The sequence below is a fragment of the Macrotis lagotis genome, chromosome 1 (assembly GCF_037893015.1).
Source record: "Macrotis lagotis isolate mMagLag1 chromosome 1, bilby.v1.9.chrom.fasta, whole genome shotgun sequence".
NCBI classification, from domain to species: Eukaryota; Metazoa; Chordata; class Mammalia; order Peramelemorphia; family Peramelidae; genus Macrotis; species Macrotis lagotis.
Window position 1 is genome coordinate 932427687 of NC_133658.1, and position 26749 is coordinate 932454435.

General features: G+C 38.3%; 1 protein-coding gene and 1 long non-coding RNA gene across 3 annotated transcripts; both read left to right on the plus strand.

Annotated features, from left to right (window-relative positions):
• The first annotated feature begins 620 nt into the window (after window positions 1–620).
• Window positions 621–22333, plus strand: LOC141510198 (uncharacterized). Of its 2 annotated transcripts, none has more exons than XR_012474792.1 (3): window positions 621–782; window positions 21902–22012; window positions 22151–22333. It is a non-coding gene; the product is annotated as an uncharacterized LOC141510198 (long non-coding RNA). The 2 variants fall into 2 exon arrangements; XR_012474793.1 differs by lacking the exon at window positions 621–782 and adding an exon at window positions 16868–16899.
• Window positions 7275–8171, plus strand: LOC141510179 (vomeronasal type-1 receptor 1-like). The gene has a single exon (XM_074220217.1). The coding sequence runs from the start codon at window positions 7275–7277 to the stop codon at window positions 8169–8171; it is 897 nt and encodes a 298-aa protein (XP_074076318.1).
• Window positions 22334–26749: the final 4416 nt, after the last annotated feature.

Below are 26749 nucleotides of genomic sequence, written 5' to 3' on the forward strand. Positions count from 1 at the left end.
ACTAAGTAATTTTGCTATCTCTTATATTTTATTTTTCCCTCAAGGACATGATTTTTCTTTCAACACATTCACTTTTGATTAATGTGTAGGATGGAAACTATCTAAAGATTATAATATTGCCTTCTGTGGGAGGGTTTCGGGAAAGGAACAGGGAGGGTGGGTGAAAAAGTATAAAATTCAAAACATTACGAAAAATGATAGATAGAAACTACTCTTGTATATAACTTGAAATCAAATAAAAGTTTTACATTAAACAAAATCAGAGAATTAATTTTATTTTATTCATGAATGGTGGGGTATTTTTCTGAATTATCTATGAAAATATCTTTGGATTTTACTACAGGTTGGCTTCCTAAGTAGCTCATTGTTTAGAGAACCATCTTTGGAATCAGAAAGACTTGCTTTGATGAGTTCAGATCCAGTCTCAGACAATTATTTATTTTTCTTACCTTGGGCTAGTTTACCTCAGTTCCTCATCTGAAAAGTGAGCTGGAGAATAAGGAAACCCTCTCTAGCATCTTTGTCAAGAAAACCTCAAATGAGGTCACAAAGAGTTCCAAATGACTCTCCAACAAAAGTGTGTTCTTTCCAATAGACAATTTGGTTCCTGCAGTGTACCAGGGTGAGCCTAATTTTTCAGTCTGCTCCTTCTTTTTATCTTCCCAACCATGGCCATGGGCCCAAGGAGAACAGTTTTTAAAAGAAAATATATTTCTTTCTGATTCTACGTGACTCATCTGAAAAGTATATTTAGAGCTAAAAAGAAATTTGGAAGCTGGAGGGTAAGAGTTATCACAGAATGGGGTTTTCACATTGTAGACCATAATTAACAGAGTTTTCTGTCTATTTGCTCTTAATATTTCCTTTAAAGAGGCAGAAGTCTTGGTGTGACACTGCAGGGTGAGGTACAACATGGATGTGTTCATGGAGAATGGGAGTCCAGGATAAGAAATAGGAAAAAATAACTTGGGCTGTCTGAGACCCAATGGCTTGTGTACTATTGAACCACTTCCCATAGAAATGCCACCAGCTCCTGGTATATGATCCTGGTGATATATTGCTATCATCTTTTTTGCTAAAGTTTTATTAAAAATTTTGCATCAATGTTCTTTTGGGAAATTTATCTGTAATTTTATTTCTGTCGCAACTCTTCCTTGTTTAGACATCAGCACCATGTTGGTGTCATGAAAAAAAACTGGTAGCTCTCTTCCTTAACCCATTTAACCTAATAGTTGATATAGTCCTAAAGTTAAATGTTTTTTCAGTGTTTAGTCGAATTCATTTTTAATCTTTCTGGCCTTGGGGATTTTTTCGTAGAGTTCAGATTAAACTCCTAGAACTCCATCTTAGAAAAATATGAAGAGGGAACAGAGGGAGGTCTGCTGGTTCCCCTTAAGTCTTCCCAATGTATTTTCCTTTTTCTGAAGTACAGTTGGCTTCATCCATTTTTCCTTTTGAAATGCTAAGTCAGAAATATCCAAAGTAATTTAAAGTTTGAACATTCTGGAAGTTTATTAAAGAAGTCTGGACCTCTAATATTTTTTCTATAGTTCATTTTTTCCCTAAAATGGGGTATTTTAAGAATTCAATTTTCCCAATGGATAATCTGAGCAATTTAAATTTTTGCAAATATTAATCCATTTAAGCTAGATTAGGAGATTTATATACATACAGTTGGGCATATTAAGCTCCCAGTTATTGCTTCCATTTGCTCTACATTAGTGACAATTTCAGCCTGGATTCTGATACTGTTAATTTGGTTTGCTTTCCTTTTCTGTTTATCAGATGAACCATAAAGCAGTTCTTAGTTTTATTTATTCTATTAATGATTTTCTTGTTTTCAGTTTTATGAATCCCTCATTTGGTGTGCTCAATTCCTTGATCTACTCTTTCTCTATTTTATGGATGAAGCATTTAGAGATTCACATTTTCCCCATGAGCACTGTTTTGGCTGCATCACATAAATTTTGGTGTGTTGTCTGATAATTGTCATTCTCTTTGATTAAATGATCCATGGTTTCTATGATTTTACTCTTTCAAGGACTCATTCTTTTGGATTAAATGAACATGTTTCTACACATTTTTGAATCCTTCTTTCCATGGAACGTTATGAAGTATAATTTTTGTTTTGTCATGATCCAAAAAGTATGCATTTAATATTTGTGCCTTTCTGCCTTTGATTGTGTTTTTGTGTGTATTAATACTTGGATATTTGTTGTGTGGGTGCCATATACTGCTGAGAAGTCATATTTTGTTCCATTCCCATTCAGTGATCTCCAGAGGTCTATCACATCTAGTTTGTCTAACATTCTATTCAGTCCTGTAACTTCATTTTTTGCTGAGCCAAGTCTCCTGGGCCTCAGTTGCTGATTTGTTCTGGGGTGAGAGGCCTCCTGCAGCCTTACCTGGAAAGCACCTGCACTGGGCCATGCTCCCCCTTTTCCCAAGTGAGGCAGACTTTCATGGGAATCCTGCCAAGTTATCTTGTGGAAATTTGTTTCATCCTGTCCTTTTGGGGGTTCTGTCACTATAGAGTTCATTTCAATAACAAAAGGGAAGACTTCAGGCAACTTCCTGCCTTTTTGCCACTATCTCATGACACTTAATGGGAAGAAATACATTAAAATGTTGGAAAGTAGGAAGGGACCAGATTGTATATGGAATAAACTCAAAAGAGATAATGTTTTATTTTATCATATTGCAAAGAGAATAACAATAATTTCCTGAATAATGGAGTAAGAACCTTATTAATTTCTGAGAAATGCAGCAAGGATTAACTGAGATTGTCTCTTTGAAGACAGAAATACCAGGTATTGTGATTTTTGTCTTATGAATCTCTCCTTTTACACATTCTACATCCCACTCATGCAATGGGAAGTTATTTGTCCTCTGGCTAAACTTCAGACTTAGCAACTCTTTCCATTCTCTTCTCTAGTATCAAAGAAAAGTCAAGGATCTCTGAATCTTTTTCAGAAATTGAGTCTCTCTTCAACCTCTTGATGTTTCTCTTCAGTATTTCTTCCACAAGCTTCATGAAGGATCAAGTTGTACAAGCCACGTGTCCCAATGCATTGGTTATAGTGTCCTTCAATCCTAAACAGAATGCAATGATTAGAATCAAAGTTAAATCTTCCATTGATTCAGGTTGAATTTTGGAATTCCAAACCTTCAAATGTCCTTCTTCTTTTTGACACCAACTACATGTTCTGGGCATTCCAAAGTGATTTGTTGTATCCAGGTATGCCCAGTTCTCTAATTTATTCCTTGAACAGCCATTCATATGTTTCTTATGTAATATATGTGTGCAACCCAAGAGTAATTGGCATTATACTTTCTAGGACAGCAGTCTACATTCTAAATCTTCAGAATCAACTTTCAACAAAGCCTTTTAAAAAGAGAGGGCCTCATGTGTGAGGTAGACCTGTCCCCTAACCTGTAACATGGGCGAGTCATTGGGTGACTGACTCGCAGGGATCTCTAGACTTTTTGACCCCCATCATTCTCCAAGGGACATTTTAATTCTTCCCAGGAGAAGATGCAGGAAAGTGGGACCAGTGGTCACCTCTCTATACTTCTCACTGAGACAAGATACGAGTGAAGATTTAGATTTATGTTCTCTCAAATGCTAATAGTGTAGGGGATATGACCTAGTTCAGTCTTACTACTGGGTCTTTTTTTAACTATTGGGAGGAAGGGGGATACCAAAGCACCTAATACAAATTCCACTATCTTCACACAGTTTGAATAGCAAGAGAGTCTCTGCCAGAGACTCTTTAGTTCACTCAATGGAGGAGACTTCTAGAGGTCTCTAATGCAGCAAACTGAAAGAGCAAAATGATGGAGGTTACTGGTTTCTCTAACAGTTTCTCAGAATCTTCCTTCAGCTTGCTGAGATAGAGTTGATCTCTTCTTCCATCTTTCTTCATTAAACTGTAATTCAAACATTCCTAAAGCAACTCAAAGTTTGAATTCTCTTCAAGTTGACTAAAGAAGTCAGCACCTCTGTTACTCTTGCCAACTTTTCCTTGCCACTCAATGCGAGCAGACATTCATCTGTACCAACAGGGGGTCCCATACCAATGGGTTCAGGGTCTGAGGTCATGTTTATATGAATCTTGTGAGGGGGAAGAAACCTATTATGAATAACTGGTGAGTCCAATGCTGTTGTTTGTGACAACTGGGGTAACTTATCATTCCCTTTCTTTGATCATAATTGATCTTGGAGACCATAATTTTTAAACCATTCAAGTTCCTTTCTTTTTCAGGATGCACTGGTATATTTAAAGACATCTTTAACATAGTGATAGCAGATGAATTCTCTTCCATGCTGGTCTTGCCCTGGATTCTGATGTTTCCTTAACAAGCTTCCCTTGATGCAACACCTGTAAGGTCATTTGTTCATTAGATTCCTAGTAGCAAGAAAAGATATTAGTTGAAAATGAGTATTTGCCCTGTGACACATTTCTTCGCATGTTATTCACATGAACAAGGATTTTACATAATCTAAAATTTTATGTCAAGTCAATATGAGTTTGGGGTTTTTGAAATTTTTATGCCAGATCAACTCCATGGACCATAGCTAGGTGGGTTATTCTATCAAGTCTTTGTCCTTAGAGAATAGCACTCTTGCTTCTAGCCTGAATAAATTGTTGTATCCCTGAGATAGAAACTGGGATGGAAGTTCCCCCTTCATCAATTTTTTTCCCAAACACAATCAGAACCCTTGCCAATTTTTCCTCAGGTCCAAAGAATAATACTTACTTCTGCATTCATTCAAAATAAATTATTTCAGGGTTTCATTCTGTTAGGAATTTTACAGAATCCTGACTTGTCACTATCAGAGTCTGTCATTCTTGAAACCCTTCTGATGAATTCACTTCTCAGTCCTCTTTGGAGATTCATTTGGTTGCTCTCTGATTTTGCAATTTGGCTCTAGAAGAACCTCCACCATGTATTTAAATGCAGCTACTCCCCATCTGAAGTACTGGTGAAGGTAAGCGTGTCCACCATGATGGAGTATTTCCAGAGCCACACTGCCATTTGAATTGTGCATGCTTACTTCTTAAGACTAGACACTGCCTCTAGGAAGACCTTTCCTAATTTTCTTGGATGATCTTCATGACATTTATAAGACTGTTTTCATTAGCCATGTATTCTTTTCAAGATATCTGCAGTTCATTATGGATATAAATCTTCACAAATAATAAGAGTTTTCATATACCATTTCATATTTGCATAATTTTGCTCCACAATGACAAATTGAAACTGTCCATCAGATACTTTAATTGATTCCCTCAACACAAAGTAGAAACAGCAATAAGGTCAATCAAAGTTATTAATATATTAGAGTTATTATAAAACATTAAAACATCGATTGACTTATTAGACAACCAGAATGAAGATTCTTACAACAAAAAATCCTCACAATAATAAATGCTTCAAATCTCAAGCCTTGAACAATAAAGCAGGAAGTCCAATTTAAAAGTCATCCTTGGAGTACTTGAGTTCAAATCCGGCCTCAGATACTTAAAAGTCATCCATAACTCAAAACTAAACCCTCATGGAATTGAATTTATGATATATATTTACATGTGTGTGCATGCATGTATATAGTAATTATATACATAGGTTGGATGAGATTCCCAATTTGACTACTTCATTTCCTTGATTAGTTTATTTTGCAAACAGGAAGTCAGGAAAATGGCCCCTAATCTCCTCAAACTTCTCTTGAGTTTTAGACGTCTTCTTTGAAATTTAGCCAAAATTACTATGAGTCCTCAGGTAAACAATATTCCTTAAATTTAAACAGAGGTGTTCTTATAACCATGATAATATTCTATTTAACTATTGGTCTCTTGGCATTTCTGACAATTTCAGTGAACTAGAATACTTTGAGAAACAAAATTAAAGGTTCTGTTGTAGTTTCTGCAGTTAGACAATCATAGGGTATGGAAGGTGGAGAAAGAATCAACTTTTGGGGGGGTGGCTGGGTGGCACAGTGGATGGATCACTGATCCTGGAGTCAGAAATAACTGAGTTCAAATCTGGCCTCAGATATTTAATAATTACCTAGCTTTGTGGCTTTGGGCAAGCCACTTAACCCCATTTGCCTTGCAAAAAAGAAAAAAGAATAATCTAAAAAACAAAAAAGAATGAGCTTTTGTGTTTATTTCCCTCAGATTCTATTCTCCCTTCCATGATTCCCATAAACCAAGGACCCTCCTTGGCACTCCTTTCTCTGCCATAGAACAGTAGTTCCTTTGCTCTACGATTGCTCAGACTCATTGACTTGTCCCTTCCTTGCCATCCAAAGCACCATTAAAAATATTGAATAAAGTAGAAATATGTTCATGCAAATGTAAATCTATGAAAAATAGTTTTAGTTTTTAGAATCCAACTCCCACTGAAAAATTATGCTCATACCAATAAAATCCTGAGACAAGATATTAATCATCCTTGCCCTGAGTCCTTCTTACATGGTGCAGTTCAATTGCGGAGTTCTTGCCTCTCATTTCTTACGATTTGGTGGCAGTTTTGAAAAATTCTCCTTTTACTCATTCACGTGGATGAGAAAGTCATGTCCAACTTCCATGTTTTCTAATTATCTAAGTTTCCAATCTGCAGGCCTTTGGGATTTCAAGTAGAATTGCAGTAGTCATACCTTATACCTGAAGGAATGAGCTCTTTAAAGGGAGGAGAGCTCTCAGCTGGAAGAAGAGAAAGGCTCTTTTCATCAAAGGGAAAATTCTCCCAAGGATCTAGGGAGTCTGCATAAGAAGTTACATCCCCCAAATTTTTGTCCTATTATTTAGCTCATTATCCAAGAACCACATGAGTCCTTTGGGAGTTCAAAGATTTTCCTCCAAATTTGTTTCACTAATGAAAAGTCATTGGTTCCTTTACAAATACTGAATCATCCAAAAAAGCCTAGATTTTGTGGGAAACCCAGTTATCCATCCTTTCACTAGGAGTCAGTGTAGCAAATGGGATATTTGGATAGCCCACTAGAATATATATGGATACAAATATGCCTGTGTACTGGATTTGGCAGTTGGGGGAAAGGGTGTAATTCTGTTTATGCTCTTGTGTGATCTGGACTCAGGAAATTCTGAAGGCAGTCAGTCATTAGCTAACAATTCATCATTACCTTCCATCACTATCCTCACAGGTGACCTATGGGGCTTCATTTCACTCACCATGAAAGATATTTTGAATGATCTTTTATGTCTTCCTTCATGATATCACCATCTATGCCTACTTAACACGCCAGCAGCATGTACCTATATAACATAATAGTGGGCATTGTCTTCTCTTCTCAAATAGGAGTTGGGGTCTTTGGAAACTCTTGCTTTCTCTGCTGCTTTGGTTTCACTTTGTTCAGCAGCCACAGGTCAAGGACAATGGAACCCATTTTGGTTCAACTTATGCTGACTAATATCATAGTGCTCTTCACACAAGGATGCCCACTAGCACTCTTCCATTTACAGAAAGGATACTTCCTAGGAAATGCAGGTTGTAAAATGGTATTTTATCTTCATCGTGTTGGCCGGGGCCATTGCATCTGTACCACCTGCCTCCTGAGTGTCTTTCAGGCCATCACCATCAGTCCCAGCCACTCTAGCTTGGCGAAATTCAAAGTCAGACTTCAAAAGGTCATCAGGCCATCATGTCTGCTCTGTTGGATATTCAACATGATTATAGAAATGAGCGTGCCAATATATATGACAGAAACCAAGAGCGTCAATAGCAGCCATGGAGGTGGAATGCATCTTCTTTATTGCTACAATGAACGGGCACTTAAAGAACTTACCATCTTTCCTTCCCTTCGAGACATCTTGTTTGTAGGATGCATGATCTTCACCAGTGGTTACATGGTATTTTCACTGTATCGACATCATCAGAGAGTCCATCATATTCATAGCACTTGCCTCACTCCAAGAACATTTCCAGAGGTCAAGGCCACTCAAACCATCCTGCTTCTGGTGAGCATCTTTGTTATTGCTTACTGTATCAGTTGTGGCTTCACACTCTACAAAGTGTACGTGATTCACTCTGGTACCTGGGTGGTTGATGTGACTACATTCATTGCATTGTGTTTCCCAACCATCAGCCCCTTTTTGTTGATTCACAGGGTCACTCAAACCTCCAAATCCTGCTGTGCTTGCTGGTAGAGGCCACATCTCTAGTCTTGGAATAGAGGTCAGAATTTGTGAGTAAATTTTTAGTTGCTGGGTAAGATTCCTTAGTGAAGATTTCTAGGAATGGACCTGATTGAGCTTCTCCTGATCTTGTAAAGTAAATCAAAAATGAATCAGTATCTGTGGTAGTAGGAGATGTCAACTTTTCCCAGCCTTAAGTATGTAGGACAGAGAACCTAAAGAAGGACTTGCGACCACTAGTAGTACAGGCTTTTATTCACTTCTAGTATTAGCTCTTCCCTGCCTGACTCCAATGTCTGTAGCCAGTGTCATCAGACATTCCTTCTGCCCCAACACTCTGCATTTCACTTATCTCTTCTCCCTCTGTTCCTCACCTACTATCTTCCATCTTCATGCTTTTGTACTGGGGAAAGACTCCTTACTTCCTACTATGGTCTCATTACCTACATTACGTACATTCATAGGTACATTACCTACATTAATCTTCTTTTAGATGAAATTTAGAAATTGCCTCTATGGGAAACCTTTAACAGTCTTTCTCTTTCTTAGACAGTCCTCTTTTATAAACTACCTTGGATTCAATTGTTTTGGATTAATTGGTATTTATTTACTTTTTATTTATGCTGCATAAATTCATATAAGTCCTTCCTGTTTTCTCATTATATCATAAGCTCCTTTAATACAAGGTAAAATTCTTCTCTTCATATTGTAATCCCAGCTCCAAGTCAAGATCCCGGCACATAGTCACCACAGAATACATACTTGTTGCTTCATTGATTGATAGGTTTTCCTGAAATGAGTGAGTTGTCTGTCTTATACCCTACTCACAGCATCCGTTTGGTGCCTATGATATATGGGGTGTCAGGTCTGTAGGACAATGAGAAGGGTCCTTTACTGAAAAGAGCTCCAGATTTGGAAGGAGAAGCCCCAGGAGTTCAAGTAAGATCTAGTGTAAAATTCAAACCTATTTATAGAAGCTCTTTTTGTAGCAGTAAAGAATTGGAAATTCAGAGGATGTCCATTAATTGGGAAGCAGCTGGTGTATGTCTGTTATGGAATACTATGGAGTACTATTGTTCCATCAGAAGTCAGGAATGACTGGATGTTAGAGCAGCATTGGAAGAATTATATGAACTGATGCTTACTGAAAGGAGCACAATGAAGAAAACATTTTACACATTAACAATAACTTTATGAGCTGATCCACGTGATGGATACAGCTTTCCAAGTAGTTCAGAGAAGAAGGATAATTGGGAGATCTCTTAGGCACAACGCCATTCTTATCCAAAGGAAAAAAAAACACAGAATCTGGATATATATTGTGATTACTTTTAAAACCTTCCTTGCAAGTTTCCTTCATTTCTTGTGGTTTTATTTCCTTTAATCCTAATTATTCCTAAACAAAATGACTACAATATAATAAATGTGTTTGACACAAATGTGCATGTACAACTTTTACCAGATTGTTTCCATCCAAGGAGGAGAAATAGGGTGGGTAAGGGAAGGTAGTAGAAAAATGTGTAAGTCATAAACCTGCAAATATGAATGTTGAAAAACTCAACATTGCTTGTAATGGGAAAAATAAAATAAAATATCCAAAAAGGACCCTGAATAGTCAACATCATTTGACTGATAATGTTACAAGTGCTGAGCAACCATCCCACTAAGGACCTGTTCCAGCTGGCCCTCATATTGACCAACTAACCCAAGGGTGGTCGGGGACCCTACATGATCTGGGGCAGAGCCACCAATTGGTACTTTATGATCTAACTAGAATGTGCCTTGGACCAATCCCAAAATATAAAGAAGCAGCTCTTCCAGTTGAGTAACAAGGAAACCTATACAGTCTCCTTCCTTCAAGGCAATGGAAACATTTCAGGGCCTGGTAGGACATGTAGCACTGAATTTTACCTTGCTTGCAGGTTTTTTTATATTTTCTTTTTAAGCTCACCAGTCAGTGGCCAATTGTCATAGCATACAGATAACATCCACAATTTTTACCCAGGATCCTGGTCAAGGGAGTGGAAAAGGAGTTTCTAAATACTTCCCTCCTCCCTCCCACTTTCCAAGTGAATGACAGAAATGCTAGGCATCATTTATGAAGTACATTTAAACATGATAGAAACTGAGAAAACAAAGAAAGGCAACCAATGGCTGCTCTCCAGTAACTCACTTTTAGGAGGGAGACAATAAGTAAAGACCTCTTGTATACAAGTTAGAGAAAGAATGGAGTGGAAATGATCAGCAGAAGGAAGGCAGCAGGGTTCAAGAGAACTGGAAAAATCTACCTCTAGAGAGTGGACTTTGAGCTGGAACTTGAAAGAAGAGATGAGGAAGAAGAGCATTTCAGGCATGGGGGACAGCTGAGAAAGGACCTCAAGGCTTCAGAAGCAAAATCTTGTGGAAAGGAATAACAAAGCATCCAATGTCACTAAAGAGAAAAGTATGAGGTGGCATGTTAGGTGACAGAAGACTGTAAATGCAGGCAATGAATGGGATTTAAATGCTAAAAAGAGGACTTTATATTTGATTCCCCAGGTGATTGAGTACCCCTGGAATTGATAGAATGGAGTGGGGGGGCATAATCTGTGAATCCTAAATTACATCTTGAGCAAGTCTGGTCCTACTATGCTTTAGAAAAATCCCCCTGGCAGCTAAGTAGAGGATGCATTAGATTAGTGGGAGATATGGGGCAGGTTGCACTCCCCCATTAGGCTCTTCCTGTATGCAATAATTCAAGTAGGAGTTGATGATGCTCTACATTCTACTGCTAAGTGATGGTAGAATAAGTGGAGAAATTTGGTTGTTCCTGTTGTCATTCAGTCATGTCTGACTTCCCCTCAGCTCCTTCAATCTCCATTATCCCTTGAAGGTTGTGTAAGTTTGTGTTCACTGTTTCTATGACAGGTAATGAAGTACTTAAATGCTAAACAGAGGATTTTCTCTTCGATCCTGAAATTGATAGAGAACTACCAGTATTAATTGATTGGTGTGGGGGAGGGTACATATATTATTTCCACTTTCAATCTTTCTGAACATCAGTAATTTCCAATGAGTCATGCACTTTACAGTGAATAGTCTGCATTAATTTCTTTAAATGATTTGATGTCTTTGCTGTCTAAGGGACTCTCAAAAGTCTTCTCTAGAGCCACAGTTCAAAAGAATCAATTATGGAACTAAGTTTCCATGATAATGCTACTATCACAGTCATCCATTGCTATGGGAAATAACCATAGTTTTGGCTATCTGAACCTGTGTTGGCATGGCATTAGGCCACTACTTCAGATGAACCATGGCTTTTTTTTCTAAGGAGAAAGGCACCTTTTTCCTTTCCTGGATGAAGATACCATCTTCAGTGATCTTTGAGCACAAGAATATAAAACCTTTCACTGCTTCCATTTCTTCTCCCTCTGTTTACCAGGAAGGGATGGGACCAGTTGCCATGATCTTCATTCCTTGAATATTTAGCTTCAATCTAGCTTTTATAGTCTCTTCTTTCACCTTCATCAAGAAGTCTTTTTCATCATGAACAGGTGAACTTCAGAAAATACTGGAAAGACTTCCATGAATTTCTGCTGAGAAGAAATACTACAGACTTAACTCTTCTCTGTAATTCAGTGAAGAAAGACAATTCTAAAATACTTAGTATAGAAAATTCCACCCACATCCAGAGCAAAAGCTATGAGTCTGAATGCAGGCCAAAGCATATTCTTTTCTCTTTGTAAAATTGATTTTATTTTTTTTTTTGTCATCCTCATTTTTTTCTCTTTTCTTCTGATTCTTCTTTCACATCATGACCAATATGGAAATGTGTTAAACAAAACTGACCTATATCAGTGTATTTGCTATCATATAGAAGGGAAAGAGAAAGAGAAATAGGGAACTCAAAAGCTTATAAAAAATCCTTGATAAAATCATCTTTGCATGTCATTTGAAATCAAGAAAATTAAATTTTATAAAGAGTTCTGTGGACTTCCGGCTAAGATGGTGGGGAAAAGACAGGCACTGTGTTAAGTTGTCCTGGTCCCCCTCAAAAAGTAACTTGAAAGAAACCTCTTAGCAGAAATTCAATTGACAGTAACTAGAAAGAGAAGCTAGGAGAAAAACAGCTACCAACAAGGTTGGTCTCAGGGAGCCGTGGGTGAACTGGAATGGAGAGCAGAGGGCCAGAGGGCTGGACTTAGCCACGGATGCTTGGTGAATGGTCCAAGGACTAACTTTAGCCTCAGAATCTTTGGCCAGGGGGAGAGAAACTCTAGTGTGTCCCAGTTGATGGAAGGGTAAGTTCCAACTCAGACAGTTGCTGAGTATCCCAGGAAAACAACCAGCTGGGTGAGGGACCTGAGCTCTAAACTTGTAGCACAACCCTCTTCCCAGAACAAACAGTAAGTTCCCCCTCAGGTTCAGGTGTGTGCAATAGAGTTGACTCAATTGAAAGAGAGATGAACTCGCTCCCAGATGAACTCAGCCCATTGTTCAAGGTCAATTCAGACCCTGCTGTTGAGAGCCTCAAACACTCCAGAGAGAGCAACCAGTCCCCCCTACTGGCTGGCCCACTTGGAGTTACTAGGCCAAGTGAACAAAGACTCAGATTTTCAAAAGCAAACCTCTGAGAGCCAGACCTGCCCTGCCCCCAACACAAGATCCTAGGAAGCTGAAGAAAGGTCAACAGAAAAGGGGACCCATGGAGAGATTCTTAGAAGAAATAGATTATAACCCAGAGAGATCTAGCACTGCTGAGGTGACTATGAACTGGATTCCAGCCCAGAAAGACTTCCTTGAAGAAATCAGGAAGGAGTTTAAAAATAAATTGAGAAAATTGGGAAAAGAAACTTAAGAGAAAATTAACATCTTGCAACAAGAAAATAAATCCTTGGAAAATACAATTGGACAAATGCAAAACAAGAATAATTTTCTCAGATCCAATTGGGAAAATTCAAAAAGAAAATAATTCTCTCAAAACTACACTTGGGCAAATGGAAAACTTCAAAAATAGAATTGACCAGTTGCAAAAGTTGTAAAAAGTAAATAAAGAAAATTCTCTAAAAAAAGAATGGAATCTGTGGAAACTAACGACTTTACAAGACAACAAGATTCTGTTAAACAAAACCAAAAGATCAACAAAATTGAAGAAAATGTAAAATACCTCATCAGCAAAAACCACTGACCTGGAGAATCAATCAAGAAGGGACAATCTGAGAATTATAGGACTTCCTCAAAACATTGAAGAGAAAAATCACCTGGATTAATATTACAGGATTTAGTGATGGAAAATTGCCCTAATATCATCAAACCAGAGGGAAAAATAATTATTGAAAGTACATTGATCTTCTGGCCAAGATGGCGGAGAGAAGACAGGCACAGTTCTAAAGTCTCCTGATCTCTTCCCCATCTATCACATGAAGCAAACCTCTTAAAAGAAATCCGAACCAGGAAACCCAGAAAGAAAAGTCAGGAGAGGAAAATCTAGCTCAGGATTTGTCTCCCGAAGCAGCCTTGGCTGAGTACCGGCAGGTGAGTCTGAGCTCCGAGGGAAGATCAGCCCAGGATCAGCCAGATCAACAGCTGAATTGGAACCGGGAGTCTGAGGGCCTGAGAGCCAGACCTGCTGGATCAGTGGTGGGGCAGTAAATAGAGAACCAGTCTTGGAGTCAGGAGTACCTGAGTTCAAATCCGATCTCAGACACTGAATAATTATCTAGCTGTGTGTCCTTGGGCAAGTCACTTAACCCCATTGTCTAGCAAAAACCTAAAAAAAAAAAGTCCATTTTTTTACCCTGGAAGAGGACATTCAATTTTGCTGGGTAGTTGATTCTCAGATACATTCTGCGCTCTTTTGCCTTCTGGAATATTATATTCCAAGCCTTATGAGCCCTTAATGTAGTTTCTGCTAAGCCCTGTGTGATACCGACTGCAGCTCCACGATATTTGAATTGTGTCCTTCTGACTGCTTGTAATAATTTTCTCTTTGACTTGGGAGTTGTGGAACTTGGCTATAATATTCCTGGGGGTTGTTTTTTATTTGGATCTCTTTCTTGGGGAGATTGGTGGATTCTCTCAATTTCTATTTTGCCCTCTGCTTCTAGAAAGATCCAGGCAATTTGCCTATAGGAATTCTTTAAAAATGAGGTCAAGGCCATTTTTCCTGATCATGACTTTCAGGTATCCCAATAATTTTTAAGTTATCTTTCCTGATTTCCTTTTCCAGATCAGTTGTTTTTTCAATGAGATGTTTCACATTTTCTTCTAATTTTTCATTCTTTTGGTTTTGAAGTATTGTGTCTTGATTTCTTGTAAAGTCAGCAGTTTCCCTCAGTTGAATTCTACATCTGAAGGATTTGTTTTCCTCAGAGAGCTTTCTTATTTCTTTTTCCATCTGGCCAATTCTGCTTTCTAAAACATTCTTCTCCTCAATAACTTTTTGAACTGTTTTATCCATTTGAACTATGCTGGTTTTTAACATGTTATTTTCTTCAACAGTTTTTGGATCTCCTTGACTAACCTGCTGACTTCATTTTCATGTTTTTCCTGCATCTCTTTCATTTCTTTTCCCAATTTTTCTTCTATCTACCTCACTTGATTTTCAAAATCTTTTTTGAGTTTTGTCATAGCCTTAGCCCAATTTCCATTTTTCTTGCAGTCTTTAGATACAGGAGCTTGTACTCCCTCATCTTCAGATTGAGTATTTTGATCCTTCTTGGGATCATAGACAATGTATTTTTCAATGTTGTTCCTCTTTTTTTCTCTGCTTACTCATTTCCCCAGCCTGTGCCTGGCTTTGGGTTGCTTCCTAAGCTTTTGAGCATTATTGGGACACTCTCCCCACCACAAGTATCTCCATGTGTGAAGCTCTATCTTCCCTCCTGGTCTGTGAATGACCAAAAGCATACCCCTATGCCATGGGTTTGAGGTGGGGGGGCATTGCTGTTCAATGCTGGGGGCCTAGGCTGTAATCAGGATCTGAATGTGGTCAGAGCCCCAGAGTGATTAGCTGTTCCAGGTACAGAGGCCAGACCTAGGAAGTCTCTCTCCATTCCCCTACCTGGGCTGAGTACTCAAGGCTGAGTTGCCTGGGGGCTCCTGCTTACCAAGGTTCCTGGATCTGGGCTGCCTTAACCATGCTGCTCACTGAGTGCCTGAGGGCTGGCTTCATGGGCTCCCTCTGGCAGAGCCCCCCCCCCAATCTTCCTAGTTGTGTCTGGTGCTCCCTAGGGTGTAGATCAGGAAACTGCCTCCACTGCACCTGAGCCATGACTCCCAGGTACCCTGGGGCTCCCTCCAGGAGGCTGAAGTTCCTTCACTCTGGAGGCTGCCCCTCTAACCCTATGGTGCATAGCCTTTCTGCTATTTTCCAGGTTACCTTGAGCTGGAGAATTGCTTTACTGGACCCCTTGTGGATTCTGTCTCTCGAAAATTTAGTTAGAGTCCTTATTTTATAAGTTTGGCAATATTAGAAAGAGAGAGCACCTAAGAGAGGCTCTTCTCTTGTTGCCATCTTGGCTCCACACCCTTAATGACTTCTTGAGGCTGAAAAACGTACAAAATACATAGTATGAATGATTGAGAGCAGTCCTGATGCTGAATGAAGAGAACAGAACAAGGTTAGCATTTGTACACAACAATAGAACTGTTGTGTGATGATAAACTATGGTAAATTTAACTTGACTCAAGAATGCAGTGATCAGTGTCAATTCTAAAATCCTGGTGATGGAAAACACCATCCATATCCAGAGAAAGAGGGAGTCTCTCTACAGATGAAAGCATATTTTTATCAAAATTTAAAACTTGTTTTATTTTCTTTTATTTTCCCTTTTATTCTGATTCTTCTTTGACAACATATATGGTTAAAAAGTAGCCTAGTTATTCATGTAGGGCATATGAGTTATTATAAAGTGGAGTTCAGGGACAGGGAGGGAGCAAATGATGAACTTAAAAATTTTAAGGGGTGGCTAGGTGGCGCAGTGGATACAGTGCCAACCTTGGAGTCAGGAGTACCTGGGTACTTAATAATTACTTAATAATTACCTAGCTGTGTGGCCTTGGGCAAGCCATTAACCCCATTGCCTTGAAAAATCTAAAACAAAAACAAAAAATCTTAGAAAAATAAATATTAAAAATTTTCTCTGAGTGTTATTGGAAAAATATTAATAAATGAAGATTAATAAATGAAAGTTGAAATTTTCTGTATGTATACTTGGAAAAACAGTGGACTAATCAAGTAGATAAACAAAAAATAAAAATATCAATGAATGAAATCCATCCCTAAAATAGGGCCTAGCAAAAGAGCTGGTATAACTTACTACATTTGAACTTAAAGTAGGTAGAAAAAAATGGGCTACAGCAGTTCATAGTTTGTGCCTGGAAAAGGTAACATTGAAAGAGTAAATGGAAGAAAGAGGGTTCAATGAACTTTATTCTACTGTTGGGGTGTAAAAATTTGTCTTCTCTAGTGGTGAGCTTTGAAAAGAAAATCCTCCTACTAGCAAGTCACTGGATATGTGATTAGCTGGTCCTTCAGTTCTCAGGTCTTCAGGTCTCTATATCCCTTCTCTTCCTCATTTTACCTTTTCACGTGATTCAATTTGACACTTTCCTTTAATATCTAATATACCCACTTTGTTCCTTTAGATCATTCTACTGTATTTCTTATTTCTCCCCTTCTGCCTTTCTTCTAATGTTGATCCATCTCCATTTTTTCTGCTTTTCCAGAACTCATTTGGGGCCTCAGTTCAGCTCCCAGGTAAATACTGATGAACTATCATGGTGCACTGGTGGGTATTCCAGCCTAGTGAGGTGGAAAAGCTCTGTGTCCCTCTTTCATTATATGTACCTTTGAAATGAAGAAGAGGAGCACAATCCAAGTTAAAGGTATTGGGAAAAGAAATACCCAGAAATTTCTAAAGCCTCTGATATGTTATGCAGGATTCAAACAGAAGAGTATGTCTTTCCTTAAGGTGAGAGTTAAAGACCTCAACAATCCCATCCTTTTGTTTGAGAAATTTGAGATCCAAATACACCAAGATGTCATAGAATATTAGAATTCAAACAGACCTCAGTCTGCCTTTAGTCCATTAATAACTGAAAATCCAGTACTACAATACAAAAGTGATTATTTCAACTTAGAGTAAAGTTTTCTACTGAGGAGTAATCAACTATTCATCCTGAGGCAGTCTATCCTCCTTCAGAAATGAATCATTTTTGTAGTTTTTTAAAACTGATTTCATAGCCTTTGGCTCTTTATAAACTGTCCCTTTTTATTTTTGCTGTTTTGATCATTGGGCCCAAACGCTGTCAAACACTTCAATATGCCAACCTTTCAAATTCTATAAAAATAATTTTCACATATCTGGTTTCACTACTCTCAATTCAATATCTAAGATTCTTTCTCCTAACCATTAAATGGTGCATCTTTATGGACTTCTTTTATTCTTTCAATTTTCCTTCACCAGAGAATCTTCACCTTTTCTACCTCCTTTGTAAATATTCTTCTAAAAACTCAACTCAATAGCATACAAATGGAATAAACAGCACAGGGAAAAGGAAAATGGAAGGGAATAATATTTCTCTAAGTTCCTATGTGACAGACACTGCACTTTCACCAGTAACATCTCATAAAATATCTGAGATTGGTGCTTTATAATCTTCATTTTACATCTGAGAAAACTAAGATATATAGTGTTTAAGTTACTTCCTCAGGGTCACTCAGTATTTGAGTTGGAACTCAGGTGTTCTTAACTACAAGCCCATTGCTTCATCCACTGCTCCCAAGGAGGCACAACTGTTTATTTCAACAATTATGCTCCTAAAACAAGCCCCCCATGTATGATGGAGCTTCGGAGGACCCATCCAGAAAGACTTCTTAGAAGAGACCATAAAAGAGTTTTAAAATCTACTGGAATAGCTGGGTAAAGAAATGTAAGAAAAATCATCTTACACCGAGAAAACAAATCCTTTGAAAAAACAATTGCACAAGTCCAAAAAGAAAATAATTCTCTTAAAAACACAATTGGATGTGGGTGAAGGAAAGCCTTGCTGGAGAGGTGGCTTGCCTACCAAGGAAGAAAGGTAAATTCCAACTCTGTTGAATCTTGTGATTTCCTCTGGTCTGAAAAATCACTGGACCTGACTTTTTTTTGGGAAACTGAATTTGGAATAGGAATTCTTCTGATACCAGAGAGAAGAGGAACTACCAAACTTGCTCTTTTTGAGTAGTTAAAAGAGTCTCATAGTTCCGAAGAAGTCATCTAAGGCAGCTCATATTTGGACAAGAATCCCTCCAACATTTCAAAGAAGTTCCTAGAGTTGAAGATCATCTCTGGACTTTTGAGATTCAAAGACCAACTATCTCCTGTATAACTGCTCCAACAATCCCTAAAGGCTTCTCCCTTCATTGAAATCCAGTGAGAAATTGCATTTCAGTGACTTCTGTCTGAGAACTGACCCTTTTCTCCTCCCCCCCCTATAAATCATCCAGGTAATTTTTTCCATTATAAAAACCCATCAGAAGAATACTGTGGTGATAGGTACTCACAGATATCATACCAAGACAACCCAGGTTCAGGAACTCTGAGACCTGGAAGAAGGCCAATAGTATTTAACTTACAAACCTCAAAGATCCAAACAGTTCCAATAATCACAGAATGTGGAAGTCGGTGCAAGAACCCAAGGGATTAAAGGCAAGACCCTTCTTGGCTAGTCAACCCACCCAGAAGCAATATGTTAGGGGACATAATAGGACCCTAACACAAAACCTCAATTCAGAAATTAAATCTGGAGAAATAGATACATCAAAGATGAAAACAACAACCAGTATCAAACCTAAAGATATCCCAGAAGAAGGAAGCAATTCTACAGTAAAGGAAGAAATGGATTTTCCTCAAGGACTTCAGGAATTCCTAGAAGAAATGAAGCAAGATATAAAGAATGAAATAAAAGATCTAGAAGAAATAATTGGAAGTACAATAAACAACTTAAAAGAGAAAGTGGTAGACATCAATGAAGAAATTGAGTCAATGAAAAGAAGAATAGATCAGATAGAATTCAATGACTCCAGGAGACAGCAAGAAATGGTAGAACAATGTGAAAAGACTGAAAAACTTGAAGAAGAAAATGTGAAATATCTGGTATCTAAAACCACTGACTTGGAGAATTGGTCATGAAGAGATAATATAAAAATAATTGGTCTCCCTGAAAATATTGTTATAATCAAAAGCTTGGATACTATATTTCAAGAAATCATAAATGAGAACTGCCCACGTTTGTTAGGACCAGAAGGTAGAATAGATATAGAAAGAATTCATAGGTCACCTCCTCTAATAAATCCCCATATAAAGACACCTAGGAATGTCATAGCAAAACTTATGGATCCCCTTGTCAAAGAGAAAATATTACAAGAATCCAAAAGCAAGCAGTTCAAATATAAAGGAGTGAGTCAGGATCATGCAAGACTTTGCAGCTTCCACCATAAATGAGAGGAAATCTTGGAATGAAATATTTAGAAAGGCAAAAGACATGGGCTTAAAGCCAAGAATAAAATACCCTGCAAAACTGGGTATAATGATATATGGGGAAAAATGGACATTTAATACAGTAGAAGATTTTGAAGATTTTTTGATGGAAAGGCCAGATCCGAGTAGGAAATTTAGAATAGAATCAGAAGAAGTCAGTGAAATCTAGAAAGGTAAATTTATTGGAAAAAATTAGGAGTTGTGTGATATAATGGTAGCATTTTAAATGGGTGAGCGGGAAGAAAGCTTGTTAACATTTTTGAAAATAATTATGGTGCAGTATGTTTTAAATTCATGGGTAATAATGGAAATATTTCTTGAAAATTAAATTTAACTAGAATCTGAGGTATTTTATATAGCTTGAAACAACTGGAAAATGAATGAATTAAATAATGTGTGAATATAATGGAATATTTCACTACAGAAAAGGATGAGAGGTCTTCTTAGAATCCTGGGTAGTGTGGACTGATGCATAATGAAATAAGCAAAGTCAAAATTTAAAGATATTACCAACAATGCAGAAAACTTTCAAACTAAAGAACAGAACTCAACAAGGCTTCAGAAGACCTGACCTTGAGGAAATTATCTTCAGGTGAAAGGGATGGACACAAGATGAAAAAAGTAGCCAATGATTTTGAGACATGCTTAGTCTGGATTAATTTTGATTGCTTGACAACTCAACCCCACTGAAGTCCTTTTTTGTTTTTTCATTTAGAAATAGAAAGGGCAAAGAGAAACTTCTAAAATGTAATAATTGTAATAATCTCTACAAGGCTTGTAACATTTAAATTCAAAAATTCAACTAGGAATTTGAAGGAGAGCAGCTTTGAATTGCAGGTACAGAATTAAATAGATAGCAGTATGGGGAATGTTTTATGTCTGGAAAGTGGTGTTTTAATAATAAAGAATAATAAAGAAAACTGTTTTGGAATACATTTGTTACATTATTATAATTAATATATACTAGCTATGTATATAGACTGTTATTTTGTCTCTTCTTGTTTAGTTCTATTAAATATTTTTTGAATCACATAACCTTGTACCCATGCTATTAGACAATCTTTTTCTGCTCTTTGGCCTCTCCACTCATAATCTTTTTTGTAGAATTAATCTTCCTAAACTACATTGAATCCTAGATCTCAATCGCTTTCATATTCCTTATTGCCTTCAAGGATAATGTGTATAATCTATTCCAAATTGATGATCAGGTTGTAATGCAATCTTTCAGATTCCCAGTAAATGCATTATGGCTGTTACTAAGTTACTCAATTGAATACCACCAGCATTTCTGCCTTTATTCCTTTTGACACAGAAATTTGACCCATTTGGAATTTTCCTCTTTACACGTGTACAAATCAGCATTAAAATCACTCTTTAAAATGAAAAAAACCACAATTAGGCAAATGGAAAAAGACAACAACCCCTTCAAAAACAATATTGACCAACTGGAAAAGGAGGAGCAAAAAGTATATGAAGAAAACTCTTCCGTAAAAAAAGAAGATTGGAATCTGTGGAGTTGTTCCTGAGGCCTGAAATAAAGCAGTACTATCTTGTCTTCCAGCTGCTATTCACACAACCCTTCACAACCTGAAAAGGTTGTATGGGTACCCACCACATCACTGAGCATAGAGCCCAGCCTGCTGCTTTGACTTACCTCCACAATTCTAGTGGGACCAAAACAAGAGCTTCCAAGCCCTTGGACAGGGACGGAGCTCTTGCAACTGACATGTTCACCCAATAGTACAGATCCTAGAACTGGATGCTATTGGAGTCATGGGGAAAAAAGTAGGTCCTTTCCCTCAAGGAAAATCTGTGTTCATGAAGCACCTTGAGAACAATCACAAGAGGGTGTCAAAAGACCAGACTCCATAAAGACATCTAAGGGGTAAGGTGTGAATGTAGGACAGGCTTCCCCCAGAAAGCTGCCTTCAGGTTCCTTTGGATCTGTGGCTACAGAGTGATCAAAAAGAAGGGAAAGAGGCTGTTGTGGACAGGCCAGAAGCACAGCTGAGCCCAGGTTCAAGGATGGCTGGCCTGGCCCTAGTAGGCAGAGGGTCTTGGAAACACTGGAGATTCAGTGTTATTCCAGGTTTCTTTTTGGAGGAATTTGGAGATTTTTATCTGTCCCCTTCAAACTCATCCCCATCAGTCTCTTCTTCTCAGAATGTACCAGAAAATATTAGCATCAGTCAATAAGGAAATATTTCTAGAATTTTCTATTGATATTGTCTCCAGGTAGTCAGTGCTTGCATCACTATTGATGACAAATGGAGGCAGTGGCACCAGCAGTGGAGGCAGTTCCCTGAAGGCAGGCCAACATTCGGTCTACAAGGATAGTCCTGTCAGGTAAGCAGTGTCTTGGAGATGCCCCTGTAATTTTCTTCCTGCCCCCAGCTTTGGGAGAGAGATCTCTGGGACTTTCTCTCCTGTCTCTTCTCCTTCCACCATACCTGGCCCATTGCTACCTTTACTTTCTAAAAACAGGAACTAGGGAGGGGCAACTTGAAGCATCCCAGAAGACTAGAAACCAAGAGGCCTTTAGCTGGGCATGGAACCACTCAGCACAGCCAGGGATTTCATCTGCCAGGTGCCTGGGGTGAGCTACAGGGTCAAGAAATAGCAGGTGAAGACCAGTGGGTGCAGGCCTGCCTGTCAGTGAGGAGAAGGTTCAGGTGACTGTTCACTTCTCTCAACCCTCATCATATGCTGTTGGATTTGGAAAGGCATGGGCCCCATGTGCCCCAGCCCTTGTTTGCCCTGGCCTTGGTCAATCCTACCTCCCAATGATAAAAAGGATGCATTCGTTTAAGAAGCAAGCATAGGAAAAGAGAACTTATTTTTTTTTAGGTTTTTGTAAGGCAAATGGGGTTAAGTGGCTTGCCCAAGGCCACACAGCTAGGTAATTATTAAGTGTCTGAGACCAGATTTGAACCCAGGTACTCCTGACTCCAAGGCTGGTGCTTTATCTACTACGCCACCTAGCTGCCCCGGAAAAGAGAACTTTTAAGATCATGTCTTCACATTCTGAAAAGTTTTTTTTTCTCTTTCCAGTCTGTCCCCCTCCTCATTTTTCTTACCCTTCCTCTTTGTCCCCATCTCTTGATTATCCCTAGGACTCTGAGGTGGATATCTAGCAGTGTGAAACACACATCTCCAACCACCTACCTGAGATCTGCTTCCAAACTTCAAGCCCCTTACTCTAGTCAACCAGTTGGCAGCAAGTCCTATGTTGGTTGACCCTGGGTCAACTCTGTGGTCAAAAGTTCCATCCTGAAGGAGTAGATGGGCAGCAATTCCTACTGGAGTGTGTATGCCCAGGGTTCACCTAGTGGATTTTCTAGGCCTGACCAGAAGAAGCTGAGAAGCTCTCCCTACCTTCTAAAGATGAGGAGGTAGGCTGCAAAAAAAGTCTTGTTTCTGTCATTAATCCTTGCACTCCTTCAACTATAAGATAGGATTAGACTGGATTGGGTCCTCTCTCCTGAAGCCTCTCCACTCCTGTGAGATGTCACACTCTCAGATCCCTTCCAAGGCAGAAGGCCCCCTTACTGGTTTAGCCACTTAGATCAAAATTATCTTTATGGAGTTAAAGTTTCACCATATTTACAATAATGTTTTAACTGTCTAGAAACAGGAGCTGACTAGACCAGATGGGATCAAAAAGGCTAAAGTGTTTGAGTTGTAAAAAGTTTGTATGGATTCTCTTCAATCCACACCCCATAGCCTGTTCAGCCCTTCCCCAATTGGGGGTAATCACTTGGTTTCCAGTTCTTTGTCACCATGAAGAAAGCTCCCATACATATTCTTGTCCATATTAGACTTTTTCCTCATTGCTTGATCTCTTTGGAAATAAGTCTTGGAGCTGTGTTGGAACTAGGCCAGAGGGTGAGCAGAGCTCATTATTTTGGGGGCCAGTCTGCTCATTGCTGTCTAGAATGGAAGAGTGGTATTGCTCTTGTTGGGTCTGACTCCTCATGACCCCGTTTGGGATTTTCTTGGCACAGATACTAGAAGAGTTGATCATTCCTTCTCTGAATCAATAGTTGAGGAAACACAGGCAAATGATGAAGTGACTTAGCCAGGGTCACATGGCTAAAAGTGTCTGAAGCCAGATTCAACTAGGAAAGACTAGGATTTCTGACATTAGAATGATGGAGCCAAGTAATGACCTAGTAGAACATAAATTTGCTCCAACATAGGTCATTCTCCATTTTTCTCTTCTGGCAGGTGGGATCATGGTAGAACCCCGGAATTGGCTTCATAGACATTTCTCTATTAGCTATTTGCTGCATTTTTCCCATGGTTATTTATTTCTTGTATGTGTTTTGAAAAATTCTTGTTTCATATTCTTTGACCATTTTGTTTATTGTAGAATTGACACTAAATATCTAATGTGGGGAAACCTGGTGGATCCTTTTGCCTTGCCTACCTCTCCAAGACTCAGTTTAGTCATTTCCCACAAAAAAGTCTTCCATACTAATTTGTCACGTGGTAGAGTGAACCTAAGCAGAGCCCAGACCATCAGATTTATGCAAAACATGAAGGCCATGTACAGAGCACGTTGACTGCCCACCAGAAGTTTGGTCACCACATTATTTGATTTTGAGAGCTCACAAGAAGGGACCTCACAAGAAAATAAAATATCAAACAACTTGCCCTCTGTAGTCATCTTCTGCTGTAAGAAATGAAGCAGATGGTTTCAGAGACACCTGGGAAGACCAATGTGTATGGACATAAAGGAAAGAGAGTTTAATTCAGAGGAGCATTTGGAAGGCTGTCAAATAACAGCAAAAGGCTTTTCAATACTTAAGTCAGTCTTAGAAAGCCTAACAACATAATAGAGTCACCAGGGACACAATGTCTTATTAGATCCTCTCAAGATCACTGGTGATCATAAAATTGTGAAGGGTTTACATGGATTATGTTGTCACATGTAAACAGTAGACTCTTGTTTCATAGTTTTATTGTTATTTCAAGTTCCTTCTTTTTATGATGCCATTCTGCCATCCTTGAAACTTTAATTAAAAAAAAAACAAATGACTCTCATATATAAATATGACAGATCATATATGCACAGGAATGTATAATCTAAGAGGAAAAGATTATTCTTTGCCAAGGATATGGTAGATATGGTACATCTTTGGTTCAGGGAGGAGGTTATGTTTGAAAACTTGTGTCTGAGAAAGGAGGTCATGATTGCTTCAGAGACAGAGAGATAGCTGGTGATTCTATATCATGTATAAGTTGGAAATCGGAGGAACTAAGAGGAGATGCATGTAATTGTAGGCAACTCTACATATGGCAAAAATAACACAAGGCTTCAAGCAAGTATGAGTTTCAAAGAGTGTGTTTTTATGTGTATGTTTCAGAGTAGATATGTGTGCATTGTGAGAGTTGATATGGGAAAATGTGAGGGGGAGGTGAGTCAATATATGAATGAGGAAAGGATCTTCATTAACTCAGTAACAGTGGAGCCCAGGGTATTGTGTTCTATCTACTTCACTGCTCTATTTCTGAAACTCATTTCTTAATTTAAATGAACTTTCAGGCAGTGACAGAAGAAATTGGATTTTGTTGTGTTGATTTGATACCCCAATATATTTGAAGGAGTAGTAAACTCAATTATTAGTGAAATTAGTAGGAATATTTCCAATTTTCCTCCCTAGTAACTCTAACCATTAAAAATTCATATGTAATATCAATATATCCATTGGATTCTTGCAAGAATCTTACCAGCAATGATGAAAAGAGAAATACCCTTGTGACTATCAAAGGACAATCTATTCCCTTTACTTTTATAGAGATGGATGGTGGGGGCATCTTTGAATAATTGAGAAGTAACCTCTTCATGCCATATAACCTGGAAATTTTCAGTTTTTGGATGAGTAATGGACCCCACCGCACCCCCATCTTGTAGATTCATTTGGAATCCAATCAGCACCAGGTGCTTTGCCACTTGAAAGAAGCCTAATGGCATTCAAAACTTCTTCAGTTAGGGGCAGATTGATTGACTTCAACTTGAGGTAAATGGTCTGTTAAGAAAACAATGGAAGTGTTCAGTCCATCTCTCTAGGATCATGTCTATATTGTTGATCAATTTTTTGATACATTAGCACCGAGCAGTTGAGATGCACCATAGGTCTTTGGCCCAGAAATAGCCTTCAGGACATCAAAAATCACCTTCAGTTTGTGTCATAACATTGAATTTTACCTGCCATCTTACTGATCCAAGGGCTCATAACATCTCTAAGTTTGACCCAAAGTTCAATTAAACTGTGTATACCCTCTGATACAGAAATGCCACTACTAGGTACTGAATAACTCAAATATCATCAGAAATGTAATGGACCTACATAAAAAATTCAGATGAAGAAAACAAAACAAAACAAAAAAGCCCTACAGAATCTGAATAACATTTTATTCACTTTTAAAATAATTTTTCTTATGTTGGAGAGGTTGTGGGAAGATTCAGACACTAATGCATTGTTGTTAGAGTTGTGAACTGATCCAACCATTCTGGAGAGCAATATGAAGCTATGCCCAAATATCAGTAAAATTGTTCATACTTTTTGACTCAGCAATTCCAATACTAGGCTTATATACAGAAGAAATCATTTTAAAATTGGGAAAAGTCCCACAGGTTCCAAAATATTCATAGCAGCTCATTTTCTAGTATCAAATAATTGGATATTGTGGGGATGCTCATCAACTGGGGAATGACTGAACAAGTTATGGTACATGAATACTATGGAATACTGTTGTTCTATAAGAAACCATAAAGGGTCGGACTCTAGAGAAGCATGGGAGGAATTATAGGACCTGATGCTGATTGAAGGGAGCAGAACCAAGAGAACATTGTACACATTAACAACACTATGAGGTCCTCAATCCTGATGGATGCAGCTGCTTCCAGCAATTCAGAGACCTAGGACAGCCCTGTTAAGCCTGCTATGGGCAACATTATTCCCATCTAGAGGAAGATAAACAAAACAAAATCAAAAAAACCCTTCAGAATCTGATGAACACTGCATTCACTTTTTTTTAATATTCTCTTATGTTTTTCTTTCCTTTAATCCTAATTGC